At 35.3% G+C, this 16,839-nt stretch overlaps 1 protein-coding gene across 1 annotated transcript in view; it reads right to left on the bottom strand.

The window, feature by feature from the left end:
* Positions 1 to 669: 669 nt before the first annotated feature.
* The window catches only part of LOC123546540 (insulin-degrading enzyme-like), a 109,848-nt gene continuing 93,678 nt past the window's right edge, over positions 670 to 16,839 (bottom strand). Inside the window, exon 28 of the mRNA XM_045332906.2 lies at positions 670 to 9,053. Within this exon, the coding sequence (XP_045188841.2) occupies positions 8,952 to 9,053 (102 nt within the window). The 3' untranslated portion in view covers positions 670 to 8,951. The remainder of the gene's footprint in view (positions 9,054 to 16,839) is intronic.

Genomic DNA, 16,839 nt, shown 5'->3' with positions numbered 1-16,839 from the left:
ATAAAAAAATAATTTTAGACGAAAAAATATTCTCACGGTCGGATTTGAAAAAAAAATGCGGCCCGTTACTAACGTATTGTCTGTATAGTATAATAGTATGCATATGTTTATAATCGATTGGTGTAATCAGCATTTATCGGTTGTAATTTTATTAAAAGTTACTTAAATTAGTTGTAATGTCATATCAAAGCAGTTTAAAAGGCTAGTCCACATGCGTTCGGCGGTACCCATGCGTTAAATAATGGCCGCAGATTTTTTACAAGTGTCGTAGGCTAAACGTATTTGTTTTCGTCTAAGCATGTATAATTGATTCTATATATTTATTCGGTGTTGTATTGTTCATGATATTTCAATAAATTACGCTAGAAGATTCTGTGAAATGCGTCGGGGAAGTGATTGGTGGTGCAGTTTTAGTTACGGTAAACCAATGTTTCACGTGTTTGAGAGTTTTCCTACATTACACTTCAATAAAATAAAGTCGTAGTCTGTGCTATGTAAATGGCTGACATTCGATTAAACTTGACACAGGGACATGTTGAACGTCCAAATATTAAAAGGCGCCCTGTGCAAGTTTAATATTATTGAACTAATATTGTCTTGTGAGTAAACATTAACATCGAAAGTCATCCCACTCTTGACTTTCCAGTGTACAGATAAAATAACAAACACTCACACTGATCATTTAATTACAAAATAATGCACAGTGTTATAAAACCACATTCTCAAAGTGTATAACTGCAAAACAGTTTTACAAACTACCTGATGGTGTACCTGTACATAATGTAGCTGATACAGTTCATTCTTAAGGATGTACGAGCGTTTTTTTTTTCCAGGATATCCGCCATTTTGAAAAATGTTTCTTCAAATATTGCTTTCTAACAAAAGTTTTGCCAAAAATTAATGCTAAATAATTAAAATATGGCTAAAAGTGTACCATTTAACCAAATTTATTATGTTTTTTGCGTAAAAAATAATTTCACCCTTATTTTTGGCTGGCATTTGCCTAAAATTAACGTATAATTTACAATGGGGTAGGGGTAGGTAATTTCAAATATCTATTAAAGTAGATCAGGTTTGGTTTTGATATTTTTCTGACTGATACATATAATGTTAAGCTATAAATAAAATAAAAGTTTTCAAGATAGCACTTTATATTATCTAGAAAATAGAAAGTAAAACAAAAAGAACAAAAAATATCAAAATTCACCACTTTTTAGCAGTTTTTTCTTAATAAATCTCTTAGATGCACGGTGACCGCAACTTTTTTCTTTCCATTTTGAAGCATTTTTGTGTGTCTTTAATGCTGCAAAATATTTTGAAAATCTTAACGTCAGAATTTTTTTTGTAGATCTAAATACGTTTTTTCCATTGAAAATAATGTGGTTGGGGTAATTATGTCAACATGTATAAATTAAAGAGATTTGTTAGTGACATTTATGCTTATATAATACTGACATCACCTGTAAGACCTGAAATCCCTATAAGATTAAGTAGGATATTATATGTTTTATATAGTACCACCACTTTTCTAATTTTACAAAATTTCAGAAATGCTTAAGCAGTGGGTGAAGAAAATGCCCTATAAAATTAAAACGAGTTCGGTGACCTATGTTTTTTCTGCTCTTGTTTGTCTTAGAAACTAATGTTCTTCAAGATCACGGGATATAAAAAAATTCTTAACGTAAGAAAAAATTCGCTCGTACATCCTTAAACACCTTGGCTAACCAAAACAGTACCAAAATAAACATGTAAAAATAACTGTCTATGCATTCATAAAATATTCTTCTTCCTAATAAATAAGTCAGAAATAAAACCTGATAAAAGTAAACAATAAAAGCACATGTTTCCCCATGTAATTCCATTTAACTGAAAAGGTGCATTGACAGCAATATCCAGCTATATCACAAAGACATGGAGATAGACAAAAAGAAAAAGATAATAACATTTTCTTTTTAAAAAGTTTACTTTTTTTGGAAAATAGACAATTTTACTACTTTTATTATTACTATTTCATCACTTTTTCAGAGAACGATCTAATATACCTGTCACTCTAAAAAATACTGCTATTCTTGTGTAAGAAATTGTATGTAATCATAACTAATCAACCATGACTAAACATGAGCTGTTGGCAAACACATAATTATGCCCTTCAAGATGACCCCCAAAGAGAAAACTAAATACTACTGGAGTATAAATAAGAAAACTCTTATTTCATGCAGAATGCACTCTAGCAGAGAAAATGTGATTAAAGCACCCGTTCTACATGGAACTGTGCAAAAAATGGAAAAAGTTAGGATCTATTTACTCTGGAGTTTTTTAGACTGCACCGCACCATAGAAGAACATTGTTGACAAAATAACTGATCTTATTCTTAAAGGAAATATTTATTTAGCATCAATTTCAAGGAAGATGCAATACCAAAAATATTACCAAGTTTCATCAAGAAACTACAAGATTCTACAGAGATATCTGTATAGTCACCCCTACCTGTTTACAAAGCTAAATTTGGACAACATGGTCATTTTACAGCAATTTTTAGTTAAATTTTAACTGTTTTGCATTCTTTACAGCAATTTAGTTAAATTTTAACTGTTTTGCATTCTTTACAGCAATTTTTAGTTAAAAGTTTAACTGTTTTTTATTCTTTTTTATTTGGTTCTGAAATGCGATTTATTCCATCTTAAGTCAGAGCCAAATTGGAAGCAGTTTGCAAATTTTCAAAATATGGTCAAAAACACAAATTGAATAGTTCCTAGTTAAATGCCTGTCAGTGGTAGTCTGCTACCATAAAGATGCATATTTGCTCTTGTCTGCACATTAAACCCCTATTTTCCGTTTCAATTGGCAAAACTTGCCACAACTTGTGTATAAATAGGAAAACCATCTTATTTCATGCTGAATTCATTCTAGAAGTGAAAATGTTATCATTTCTACAAGAAATTGTGCAAAAAAAAGGAAAAAAATAGGACCTATGATTTATTTTGGACTTCTTTCATCCATACCTCTGAATTCCATTTTTTAACCAAATTTAATGACTGACCTTATTCTTTAATTATACTTTCACCTTGAATTTAATTCTAAGAGGCCATAACTAAGTCAATAGCGAAATGCTGACATATATGCAAAATTAGCCTTGGTACTACAGTATTTATATATTGAGTCTCATTCACATGCATACATAATACATATAAAACATAAAAATAACTTTAAAAGATGCATACGATCATACTTAACATAGTATTATGTGAGAGTCTGTTCCATCAAACATTGAATGACATACAATATACACCTTCCAATAAAATCTGGTTGTTTATGGGACAGGAAGCCCACAAAACAATTACCTAATTTTAAATGACATTTCATTAATGAAAATAGTTGTTAAAAACTATTTCATTAAAACTGAACATAGGTCAGCCAATTATAAATAATTAAGTGGTCAATTGTCTTAACAACTTGTGTATCATTACAGAAAACAAGTATTGCCTTCAGCCTAAAATTATTTCAAGTATTGAAAAATAAATTCCATGAATACTATTACTCTTAAATCAGAAATGACTAATAATCTAAATATATATTAAAACAAGAGCTGTCGGAGGACAGCAACGCTCGACTATTCAACAGCCTTGTCGACTGAATGAATACGAAAGTCGAAAAAGGGGCATATTTTAAAAAAAGCAAAATAGGGTTATGGAACCTGCATAGTGCTTATCAGCTCATGACAGTGGACAAGTGTGTGAAGTTTCAATCCATTCCCATTAGTGGGTACTGAGATACCAGCTTACATATAAGAATTTAACCCAAAACTCCTAAGTTTAAAAAGGGGCATAATTTTGTAAAATGCAAAGTTGAGTTATTGACCCTTTGCACTGCATGTCATATCATGACAGTGAACAAGTGTGTGAAGTTTCAATCCTTTCCCATTAGTGGATACTGAGATACCAGCTTACAAACAAAACCTTTACCAAAAAATTCTAAGTCGAAAAAGGGGCATAATTTTGTAAAAAAACAAAATAGAGTTATTGAACCTGCTTTGTGTATGTCAGATTATGACAGTGAACAAGTGTGTGAAGTTTCAATCCATTCCAATTAGTGAGTACTGAGATACCAGCTTACATACAAAACCTTAACCAAAAAATTCTAAGTCGAAAAAGGGGCATAATTTTGTAAAAAAGCAAAATAGAGTTATGGAACCTGTGCAGTGTAAGTCAGTTTATCACAATGAATAAGTGTGTGTGGTTTCAATTCATTCCCACAAATGGTTACTGAGATACCAGCTTACATACAAAACCTTAACCAAAAATTTTTAAGTCAAAAAAGGGGCATAATTTTGTAAAAAAGCAAAACAGAGTTATGGAACCTGTGCAATGTAAGTCAGTTTATCACAGTGAATAAGTGTGTGAAGTTTCAATCCATTCCCACAAGTGGTTGCTGAGATACCAGCTTACATACAAAACCTTAACCAAATCGGGACGCGGACGCCGACGCAGACGCGGACGCCGACGCATGGGCGAGTCCAATAGCTCTACTATTCTATGAATAGTCGAGCTAAAAATGCAGGACAGACACCTTTTTTGGCATACACAATAGACAACCAGACTTTTAAGTGGCTATAACTTCATCAAAATGCATTTCAACCTGAAAATGCCAAAATTGCAGAACATGTCAATATACTGAGCTCTAAAAGTTAAAAGAGTTTGGTTGAAATCCCACTAAAATTTCAGAGGAGTAAACCAGACATACTTGTGACAGAAGGTCTGAAAGACAGACAAGACAAAATCAATGTATCTTCCTGCATATGGGGAGATATAATGCCGTGTAAACAGAAAATGCACAATTTGAAATGTTATGCGACCTATTTCTACAAACACTTTCTTACTGTTTCAAAATTGTTTAGACAAGAACTTTTTATAACTGCCTAAATCATTACATCTATCTGAAAAATTTCCAGCAAAGTCGAGTATCTTATGTTCTTACTGATCTATTTTATTTCAATTGTACTATTGGAATGCTTGTAAGATAATCTTTCTAAACAGATGAGACAGTATTTAACCAAACAACAACTTTTAAGTAAGTCCTTCATAAAGAGATAACAAGCTCACTGTAAATCTATAGACAACTAAAACTCTTCCTACAAACCTAAACTTGTTCTTGCTGGAGTCAGGGTAGAACTATCTTGAAACTCTGAATAGTTCATTAACTGATCTATATATTGTTTACAACTTTTATGAACATGATTCTGACCTGTGCACATCCAATATCAACAGTGAAGGTTAGATAAATTTAAACAAATACAACAAAATGGTCCAAGTCACTCACATGAGGAAGACCTTGGCCTTTGGCCTTGCTCCTGGCAAAGTCCGGTGATAATCAAATTTAAGTCCATGACAGCCAAAGTGCCAAGCTAGTTTTCCCTATAATATGCCTATATGGAAATTTTTGAAAATCTTCAGCTGTTTAAAGATATTTCTACATTTAGCTCTGGTGGCCTTTGTCTGCAGCCTAGTGGAAATATCTGAATGAAATGTAAAGATGCTACAAACCAAGTTTGGTGAAGATCACTCAAGTGGTTCATGAAAAGCTGTTAACAGATTTTTCTGTATTTAGCTCAGGTGAACCCCTAAAAGGGGTTAACTACAACCAGTTGAAAAAATGTAAAAACAGTTTATGAAAAAATGTTGTTCAAAGGTTCAAGTAAACCCATCTGAACAAACTTCAAAGAGGTCCAAAAAAGGATGCTACACACCAAGTATGGTCTACCTCTATAAAGCAGTTCATGAAAAGCAGTTATTAAAAGGCTTTTAGTTCTAGCTCTGGCAACCCCTATAAGGGGTCAAGTGGAATCGTTTGAACAAATCGGAGAAACGTTTGGAAAGGATCAATAAAGTATTTAATGAAGAGTTCTTTAAATATTTAGCATTTGTAGGCCTTTAAAATGGGTCAAGTGAAACCATCAAAACAAACATCAGAGGTCAATGCAAGGATGTCACAAGACTAATCAGGAGAAATTCTAACAGTAAGTTTCAGAGGAGAAAATGTTTAATGCAGGATGGAGGATGCCAGACCATCCAGTTATTCTAAAAGCTCACCCTGGACAAATTTCAGAGGATCTGACACCACTGACTCCATGTTTTATACAAAGCAGTAAAAGTGGTGAATTTGAAAACAAGAGATCACAGAGTGATCTTGGCGCCCACCATTGAGCAATTTTTGAATGTCTGAAATTTCAAGAGTAGCTAAAGGTTAAAATCAAGGTCAAAGTTCATTTCAGTACACAAAACTGTGCATGTGGTCCATGTATGTGGTCTAAATTTGAAAGCTGTAGCTTGAGGAATGTGAAAGTAGGTCACTAGATCAATTTCAAGGTCAAAGTTCATTTCGGCGCATAAAACTATGTATGTGCCTTCAAATTTGAAGGCTGTAGCTTGAGAAATGTGAAAGTAGGTACTAGGTAAAAATCAAGGTCAAATTTCAATTCAGAACACAAAACTATGCATGTGGTCAAAATTCGAAGCCTGTACCTTCAAAAATGTGGAAGTAGGTCTCTAGGTCAATGTCACGGTCAAAGTTTATTTCGGTACACAAACCTATGCATGTGGTCCAAATTTGAAGGCTGTAGCTACAGAAATGTGAAAGTAGGTCACTAGGTCAATCTCAAATTCAAAGTTCATTTCGGTACACAAAACTATGCATGTGGTCCAAATTTGAAGGCTGTAGCTTGAGAAATGTGAAAGTAGGTCACTAGGTCAAAATCAAGGTAAAATCTCATTTCTGAACACAAAACTATGCATGTGGTCTAAATTTGAAGCCTGTAACTTCAAAAATGTGAAAGTAGGTCACTAGGTCAATGTCAAGGTCAAATTTTATTTAGGTACACAAACCTATGCATGTGGTCCAAATCTGAAGGCTGTAGCTACAGAAATATGAAAGTAGGTCACTAGGTCAAGATCAAGGTCAATTCATGTCATTGACAAGGTTCATCTAGCCACTCAAAACTATACAATCATGAGGTCCAAGGTTATGGACAAGAAGATTTTTAAAGTTTTTCCCCAGATTATAAGTCTATATAAACCATGTGACCCCCGGAGCGGGGCCATATTTGACCCTAGGGGGATAATTTGAACAAACTTGATAGAGAACCACTAGATGATGCTACATTATAAATATCAAAGCCCTAGACTCTGTGGTTTTGGACAAGAAGATTTTCAAAGTTTTTCCCTATATAAGTCTATGTAAACCATGCGACCTCCAGGGCGGGGCCATATTTGCCCCTAGGGGAATAATTTTAACAATCTTAGTAGAGGACCACTAGATGATGTCACATACAAAATATCAAAGCCCTAGGCCCTGTGGTTTTGGACAAGAAGATTTTTCGAAGTTTTTCCCTTAATAAGTTTATATAAACCATGTGACCCCCGGGGCGGGGCCATATTTGACCATAGGGAAAAAATTTGGATAATCTTGGTAGAGGACCACTAGATGATGCTACATACCAAATATCAAAGCCCTAGGCCCTGCGGTTTTGAACAAGAAGATTTTCAAAGTTTTTCCCTATATAAATCTATGCAAATTATAAAAATAAACAAAGGGCCATAACTCACTCAAAAATTGTTGAACCAGTCTGATTTTCAGGGGGACACAACTAGGGTACCAATACATCATTCTGACGAAGTTTGGTCAAAATCCCCCAAGCAGTTTCTGAGGAGATGCAATAGCCAGAAATTGTTAATGGACGGAAGGACGGATGGACAACGGACGCAGAGTGATTTTAACAGCCCGCCATCTGATGATGGTGGGCTACTAAGTTAAACATGTATTTGCTTAACTCAGTCTTAAACCTTTAAGAAAACCTACCAGTCTACATCTTCATAGTTTGTTAAAAAACATCTTTAATAAATAACAAAGTGTAATAAATGCATATCAAATATGGTTAAATGTAAAATACATTGTTTTCCTTATCTAAAAGCTGATTAATCTTTGACATTGACATAAGATGTCCATAATGACTCTAGCTCACTCACCCGAGTTCCAATGCTGCTGGAGCTGTTTTGGTAAAGGGTCATGCAAGAAAATTTATCTGTGAAATTATTCTGACAAAAAGGCTAGCTGTTTCTGAAGAAAAAGTTTTTTCTTTTGGTTGCCTTTGCAGCATAAATTCTGCTTGGATGGCTTAATGGATGGCCTAAATTTGAAGGAATCTGAAAGAAAACTGCCCCTGGAGCATTCCTATGAAGTTTGGTTGAAATGAGCTTGGTGGTTTAGGAGATGTTCTTTAAATTAAAGCAATTGCTTTATTCTTTATTGTTGGACGGACAGACATACACTTATCCTAAAAGTTCACTGCTTCAAGCACAGTTGAGCTAAAAAATCCTGCACAATGAACAATAGTTTATATTGATTTTTGTGCTATTGTTAAAAAATCTCTAATATATCTGCTCATAAGAATCTTTCCTGGTAAAAAACAAAAACATGTCATACAAGGCCTACAGAGTAGAGCAGCAAATATCTTATTCACTAGACACACCTGACATACTTTTAAGCAGCAGCTGTGGTCAATATTTCCATTCAGATATATTTAAGAAACATTAATAATACCATTAGAAAAGACTTAATAAAGATTTCTAAAACTAATACGCATTACAATGTAGTTATCAACTTGATTTACTAAATACCCAAAATAAATGCATTTTTTCAAAGGAATTAGAAAAAGTATAGATTTTCTTTGAAACCACATTTATTCAGAAATAAAAAATCAATTCAAAGAAACTTTATTTGTACTAATCTTTTTTATTTGGATTATACTTTAAAATGACTAAACTTTTCTGGATCACTAGTTTGAATATGTTTTTATGTGTAAAAATGTTTGGAAGGAAGGGGAGGTTACAAAGGAGTGTGGAGCCTTTATTTTGGGGTATATGGTAAATCCAATGTAGACTCTGTATCTGAGATTAGTATCACAGTTTGGATCTTGCTTTCTGGAGGTCTATGAATGGTTTTGCTAGTGGGTATAACGCCATGTCCCTCTTGAATGCATTTACATCCTCCACAATGATTGCCTGAAAGTAAAACATACATTGCAATGTTAGACATTTCATGTTATAAGCAGCAAGCGTTTTACAAGACAGTCATAGTGTCCCTAAGTCACTCACCTGACCCTTGAAAATATGTAAAAATAGACCACTAAATCATGAATGGCAACAATTGTGTTCAGTATAAAAATAATAAAACGGGTTAATAACCCCACGGCCTCACACTCCCCTTTTGAACAAATTTAAGAGAGGACCTTAATGTAACTACAAGAAGATATGTGATAATTTGAAGAAACTTGTGAGAGGATCTTAAAATGAAGCTACTGATGAAGTTTCATGAAGATCTATCAAGCAGTTCATGAGAAGAAGAAATTTAAAGGTTTCTCTAATTTTAACCTCTTGCAGCCAATATAATTTTATAATGATGCTACAGACAAAGTTTGATGAAGATCCACTGAGTGGTTCATGAGTAGGAGTTGTTTAAAGTTGTTGTTTTTTTCTATTTTTATCTCTACTGACTCCATTTAGAGGCCAACCCCTCCCCTCCCCCCCATTTGAATAAATTACATAAATAAATAAACAAGAGCTCGTCGAACATGAAATGCCCCCCTTGATGCATTCAGTAATTGCACAAGGAACAGAAATTATATGCTCACTGTAAACAAAAGTTCTACCATTCTGGTTTAATCTGACCTTGACCTTTAACCTATTAACCTAACAAGAGATTACAGATTGATCTTGGCGCCATCCACTGAGCCATTTTTGAATGTTCCAAATTTCAATACTAGCTCAAGGTCAAAATCAAGGTCAAATTTCATTTAGGTATAAAACAATGTGTATGTGGTCCAAAATTGAAAGCGGTGGCTTGAGAAATGTGAAAGTAGGTCACTAGATAAACTTCAAGGTAAAGTTCATTTCGGTAGACAGAACTAGGCATGTGCTTCAAATTTGGAGGCTCTAGCTTGAGAAATGTGAAAGTAGGTCACTAGGTCAAAATCAAAGTCAAATTCCATTTCGGAACACAAAACTATGCAAGTGGTCCAAAATTTGAAGCCTGTACCTTCAGAAATGTGAAAGTAGGTCACTAGGTCAATCTCAAGATCAAAGTTCATTTCAGTACACAAAACTATGCTTGTGGTTCAAATTTGAAGGCTGTAGCTTGAGAAATGTGAAAGTAGGTCACTAGGTCAAAATCAAGGTCAAATTTTATTTTGGAACAAAAAACTATGCATGTGGACCAAATTTGAAGCCTGTACCTCCAAAAATGTTAAAGTAGGTCACTATGTCAATAACAAGGTCAAAGTTTGTTTCAGTACACAAACCTATGCATGTGATCCAAATTTGAAGGCTGTAGGTACAGAAATGTGAAAGTAGGACAATAGGTCAAGATCAAGGTCAACTCATGTCAAGGTTCATCTTGCCACTCAAAACTATACATGTGGTCCAAATTTGAATGATGTAAGTTATGGACATGAAGATTCTTAGTTTTTCCCTGTATAAGTCTATATGAACCATATGACCTCTGGGGTGGGGCCATATTTGACCCGAGAGGGATAACTTGAACAAACTTGGTAGAGAACCACTAAATGATGCTACATTACAAATTACCAAAGCCATAGTCTTTGTGGTTTGGACAAGAAGATTTTCAAAGTTTTTCCCTATATAAGCATATGTAAACCATGTGACCCCCAGGGCGGAGCCATATTTGACCCTAGGGGAATAATTTGAATAATCTTAGTAGAGGACCACTAGATGATGTTATATACAAAATATCAAAGCCCTAGGCCCTGTGGTTTTGGACAAAAGGTTTTTCAAAGTTTTTTTCCTATATAAGTCTATATAAACCATGTGACCCTAGGGGTGGGGCCATATTTGACCCCAGGGAAATAATCTGAACAATCTTGGTAGAGGACCACTAGATTTTGCTACATACCAAATATCAAAGCCCTAGGCCCTATGGTTTTGGACAAGAAGATCAGAAACCATTTAACTGTTCCTGGCCAATGTAACCTTGACCTTTGACCTAATAACCTCAAAATCAATAGGGGTCATCTGCTGGTCATGGCCAACCTAACTATCAATTTTCCTGATCCTAGGCCCAAGCGTTCTTGAGTTATTGCCTGGAAACCATTTTAATGTTCCTGGTCACTGTGACCTTGACCTTTGACATACTGACCTCAAAATCAATAGGGGTCATCTGCTGGTCATTACCAACCTCCCTATCAACTTTCATGATCCTAGGCCTAAGTGTTCTTGAATTATCATCCGGAAACCGTTTTACTGTTCAGGGTCACTGTGACCTTGACCTTTAACATACTGACCTCAAAATCAATAGGGGTCATCTGCTGGTCATTACCAACCTCCCTATCAGCTTTCATGATCCTAGGCCCAAGCGTTCTTAAGTTATCATCCAGAAACCGTTTTACTGTTCAGGGTCACTGTGACCTTGACCTTTAACATACTGACCTCAAAATCAATAGGGGTCATCTGCTGGTCATTACCAACCTCCCTATCAGCTCTCATGATCCTAGGCCCAAGTGTTCTTGAGTTATCATCCGGAAACCGTTTTACTGTTCAGGGTCACTGTGACCTTGACCTTTAACATACTGACCTCAAAATCAATAGGGGTCATCTGCTGGTCATTACCAACCTCCCCATCAACTTTCATGATCCTAGGCCCAAGTGTTCTTGAGTTATCATCCGGAAACCGTTTTACTATTCAGGGTCACTGTGACCTTGACCTTTGACATACAGACCTCAAAATCAATCGGGGTCATCTGCTGGTGATGACCAACCTCCCTATCAACTTTCATGATCCTAGGCCCAAGCGTTCTTGAGTTATCATCCGGAAACGGATTGGTCTACATTCCGACCGACCGACCGACAGACCGACCAACCGACATCTGCAAAACAATATACCCCTCCTTTTTCAAAGGGGGGCATAATAAGTTACAGTTTGACCTGTGAAAGCCAGACAAGTTTTTCCTATCTTTAGGTCTCGTGGCCACTTTGAGCAGCGAAGCGGAAGGTGCCGGCGATATGCACAACCAGGTTTGGTACTGATGTCTCTTGTGAAGTCGAAATCTGGCCAGTAGTTTGACCTGTGAAAGCCGGACAAGCTTAATGCGGACGGACAGTCAGACGGCGAAGGCAAAAACAATATGTCTCCTCCACCTATGGGGGAGACATAATACAGTCGACACCGTACTTGCGACCACCTCTATTAAGTGATTTTCGTATTAAACGACCAGTCAAAATCCCTCCCGAACGTTTTCAGTACATAAATTCATTCCATTAAACGACTTTTTTATTAAACGACTAGCGACCACATTAATGTAGTCTCGACAGGTGAAATATTCGAGAAAAGTATCTATTAAGCGACCGGGTACCAAAATTCTATCGAGCATTTCTTCATCTGCGTAATTAGCAAGTACGTTCTGCATGTGACTGAATGAAATTAACCTTTGTATGAGTCAAACTGACAAACAATCTAGCCATAATTTTCAAGGTTTGTGGACTTGGAAAAGTGTTCACAATGTTAAAACAGATTTTGAAACCATACATGTATGTTCATAATAAATACAGTTACATTAACAGTTTAATAAAAATGACTTTTCTATTCATTTGACTGAAATTCATTAAGAGACCACTTCTTAGCAGTCCCTTGGGTGGTCTCTTAATACAATGTCTACTGTACATCCATTAGAATATAGGCAATATATTATGTCCCTTTGATGCACATGCTTTTCATGTCTAAGAAGAGTTATGTTTCCTTAATAACAAACTTTTCTTTAATTATATTAAAATATTAAATGCTCATACGTTAAAATATTACAAATATGTTTATTTTGAGAAATATATGGGCATTTACAAACATTACAAAGTTTTTAATTTCATACCAAAGTTTTGTAAACATTAGGTACTGTGTCTAGAAGGTATCTTTTGTGAGAACAGCCAAAAAACAAGTTCTGTTTGACTCCTGCAATATCTTCATTATTCAATCTTTGAATCTGCTCTCAATTCTACATATCATTTAGCATGTTTATAGCTCATTTTTATTTTATACAACATCTATCAATAACACTGTTTTATCATTTCATATTGTATATGTATTGACTTCTTGCCACATCTTTTTCAGATGGTATTGCTGCAATGTAACAGAACCTCTAAATGACTATCTGTCTGATACCTAACCCTTATCCTGCTAAATTTCTATAATGAACTTGTCCATGTTTCAATTTGGACAGTACCATTAACTGTCAAAAGGGGTGCATACCAAAAAGATACTGACTGAATGGCAAACAGTGCAGACCTTGATCAGACTGCATGGATGTGCAGGCTGATCATGATCTGCACTGGTCACAAAGGCAGAATCAATCATGCCCAGCAGGATAAGGGCTAACAGTGTAAAGTCTTTAATTTTTTTTAAAGTGTTCATTCAAGGTTAGGGTGAAGTCTATAAATTGAAATATTCATTTGATATATGTTGTAAGACAAGAAAATACCAACTCTAAACCTCATTAATCTATTTACAGAATGAAAAGCTACATTAATCACATGATGAAGGCAGAACCCTGATATATTTTTCCCGTCTATGTTTACTTTACATGCTTAACTTTTTTCTTTTAAAGCTCATCTTAAATTATAAATGTTCAAAAAACATCTTTAAAGAAACAGTGGGAACAATTTTTATTATTAGCAAAAAGTTCAAAATATACTGCTCAAACTGCAAGAAAATGTATTTAAAACAATTAACAGAATACTTTTTGCCACACTCACAAAGTTGCACTACATTCTATGATATATAAAACAGATTCCCAAGAAACAATAAATTTTTTTATAACTGCTAACAAGCAGTCATTTACTGTCCATTACATACACTGCCTATCGTGACAACACTTATTGTCTGTAGATTCCTTTATGGAATTTGATGGCAATACCATTGACAAGACACAAGACAGCTTTTCTTATTAACTGATGTTTGTCACGCTACATATATAACATAAAAGATTGATGGAAATGAAAGGTAATGGAAATAGAGGTCACCTAGAGGAATTGAAATTTTACGCACAATAAAATTTCTGGGAAATTTGTCATACTCTAATACTATTCCATTCATATTTTAGCAATAATGGATACAGATGACATAAAACATAATTATAAGGCATCAAGGCTGCTCCTGAAAATAATATTCATTCATCAATGACAGGAAGTGGACTCTTTTCACATTTAACCTGCATTACCAGGCACTGCTTAATCTCTTTTGAATATTTATTGTAAAACATTTGTTGGTATGGATTAACCCTGCTAAATTTCTAAAATGGACTGGTCTATCATTCAATTTGTGCAGTTCCATTTATTATCTGAAGGGGTGTGCACTGAAAATTTACTGACTGAATAGCAAACAGTGCAGGCCATGATCAGCCTGCATGGACATGCAAGCCGATCTTTGTCTGCACTGACTGCAAAGGCGGAATCACTTGCCGCCAGCAGGTCAAGGTTAAAACATTTCGTTCACAACTTAATCAACCCATACATCAGAAATCAGGGCAGACATCTATTATCAGTCAAATGAATTGTTTTTGCAACAAACACTTTTCTATAACAATCGCTCAGCTGAGTAATATAAGCCACATGTTTAAAATGGCAAACTGATGCTAAAATATTAGAAAGTAGGTCAGTAGGTCAGTAGGTCATATTCACAGTCACTGAGAGTCAGTTTTAAGACTGGTGTGAAAAACTGTACATGTCATCCGAATTTCAAGGATGTATATTTTAAAAAAACAAGGAAGTAAAAAGGTCACAGTCAAGTGACCCCTAATCACTTCAGGTCATCAGGTAATTATGATTTAGCACCCTACGAAATATGATTTGATAATTTCTGAAGTATTTATTCCTATATAACTCATATAACAAGTGACCCCTAGGGCGGGGCCTCTTTTCACCCCAGAGGCATAATTTGAACAATCTTGTAAGAGATCCACTAAGCAATGCTACATACCCAATATCAAAGGCCTACGCTTTGAACTTTCAGACAAGAAGATTTTTTTCCCCTATAGATATGTCTATGTTAGATTTTAGAACCCTAGGGCTGGGCCTCTTTTCACCCCAGGGGCATAATTTGAACAATTTTGGTAGAGGAACACTAGGCAATGCAACATACCAAATATCAAAAGCCTATGTCATGCAGTTTCAGGCAAGAAGATTTTTAAATTTTTTTCTTATATAAGTCTATGTAAAACATGGGACCCCCCTGGGGCAAGGCCTCTTTTCACCCCAGGGGCATAATTTGAACAATTTTGGTAGAGGACCATAAGGCAATGCTACATACCAAATATCAAAGGCCTAGGTAGTTTTAGACAAGAAGATTTTTAAAATTTTTTCCTATATAAGTCTATGTAAAACTTGGTGACCCCCGGGACGGGCCTCTTTAAACCCCTGGGGCGCAATTTGAACAATCTTATTAGAGGACCATTAGATGATGTTACATTGCAAATATCAATGCTCTACGCCTTGCGGTTTTGGACAAGAAGATTTTTAAACTTTTTTTAAAGAGTTCTGCATGGAATTCAATTCTTTGAACAATTTTGAAAGGGGGCCACCCAAGGATCATTTCTGTGAAGTCTGGTTTAATTCTGCGCAGTGGTTTTCCAGAAGAAGATTTTTTTTAGAAAATGTTGATGGACAGACGACGCATGTTGCACGACTGACGACGGACTTTAAAAGGTCACAAAAGCTCACCATGAGCCTTTGGCTCAGGTGGGCTAAAAAACAAGAAAGTAGGTCAGTAGGTCAAGGTCACAGTCAAGTGACCCCTAATCGCTTGTGGTCATCAGGTAATTATAATTAAACAGTCTAGGAAATATGATCTGATAATTTTTTAAGTATATATTTCTATACATAACTCAAATAACAAGTGACCCCCCAAGGCAGGGCCTCTTTTCGCACCAGAGGCATTATTTGAAAAATCTTGTTAGAGATCTACTAGGCAATGCTACAAACCAAATATCAAAGGCCTAGACCTGAACTTTCAGACAAGAAGATTCTTATTTTTCCCCTGTGTAAGTCTATGTTAAATTTGGGACCCTCAGTGCAGGGCCTCTAATCACCTCAGGCATAATTTGAACAATTTTGGTAGAGGACCACAAGGCAAAACAACATACTAAATATCAAAAGCCTAGGCCTTGCAGTTTTAGGCGAGAAGATTTTTAAAGTTTTTTTTCTATATAAGTCTATGTTAAACTTGAGATCCCCTAGGGCAGGGCCTCTTTTCAACCCAGGGACAAAATTTGAACAATTTTGGTAGAGGACCACAAGGAAATGCTTCATACCAAATGTCAAAGGCCTAGGTCTTGTGGTTTTAGATAAGAATATTTTCAAAGTTTTTTTCCTAAATAAGTCTATGTAAAACTTGTGACCCCTAGGTCACAGGCCAAATATCAAGGCTCTACGCCATGCAATTTTGGACAAGAAGATTTTTGAAGTTTTTCCTTTTGATTGCCATGGCAACCAGAATTCTGCATGGAATTCAATTCTTTGAACAATTTCAAAGGGGGCCACCCAAGGATTATTCCTGTGAAGTTTTTTGGTGCAATTCTGACCAACGGTTTTCAAGAAGATTTTTTTAGAATTGTTGACGGACGCATGACCCACGACAGACAACGAGTGGTCACAAAAGCTCACCATGAGCCTTTGACTCAGGTGAGCTAAAAATGTGTCTTTCAAAGAAAAGTTGTATATGCAAAATTATCTATTCTTTATATTATCATGGTTTTCCTATTAATTGACCAAGTGACTTAGTTTATGAACCAAG

The sequence above is a fragment of the Mercenaria mercenaria genome, chromosome 9, assembly GCF_021730395.1.
Source record: "Mercenaria mercenaria strain notata chromosome 9, MADL_Memer_1, whole genome shotgun sequence".
Lineage (NCBI taxonomy): Eukaryota > Metazoa > Mollusca > Bivalvia > Venerida > Veneridae > Mercenaria > Mercenaria mercenaria.
The sequence above is the reverse complement of the archived record's forward strand: the minus strand, read 5'-3'. Positions and strand labels throughout refer to the sequence as shown.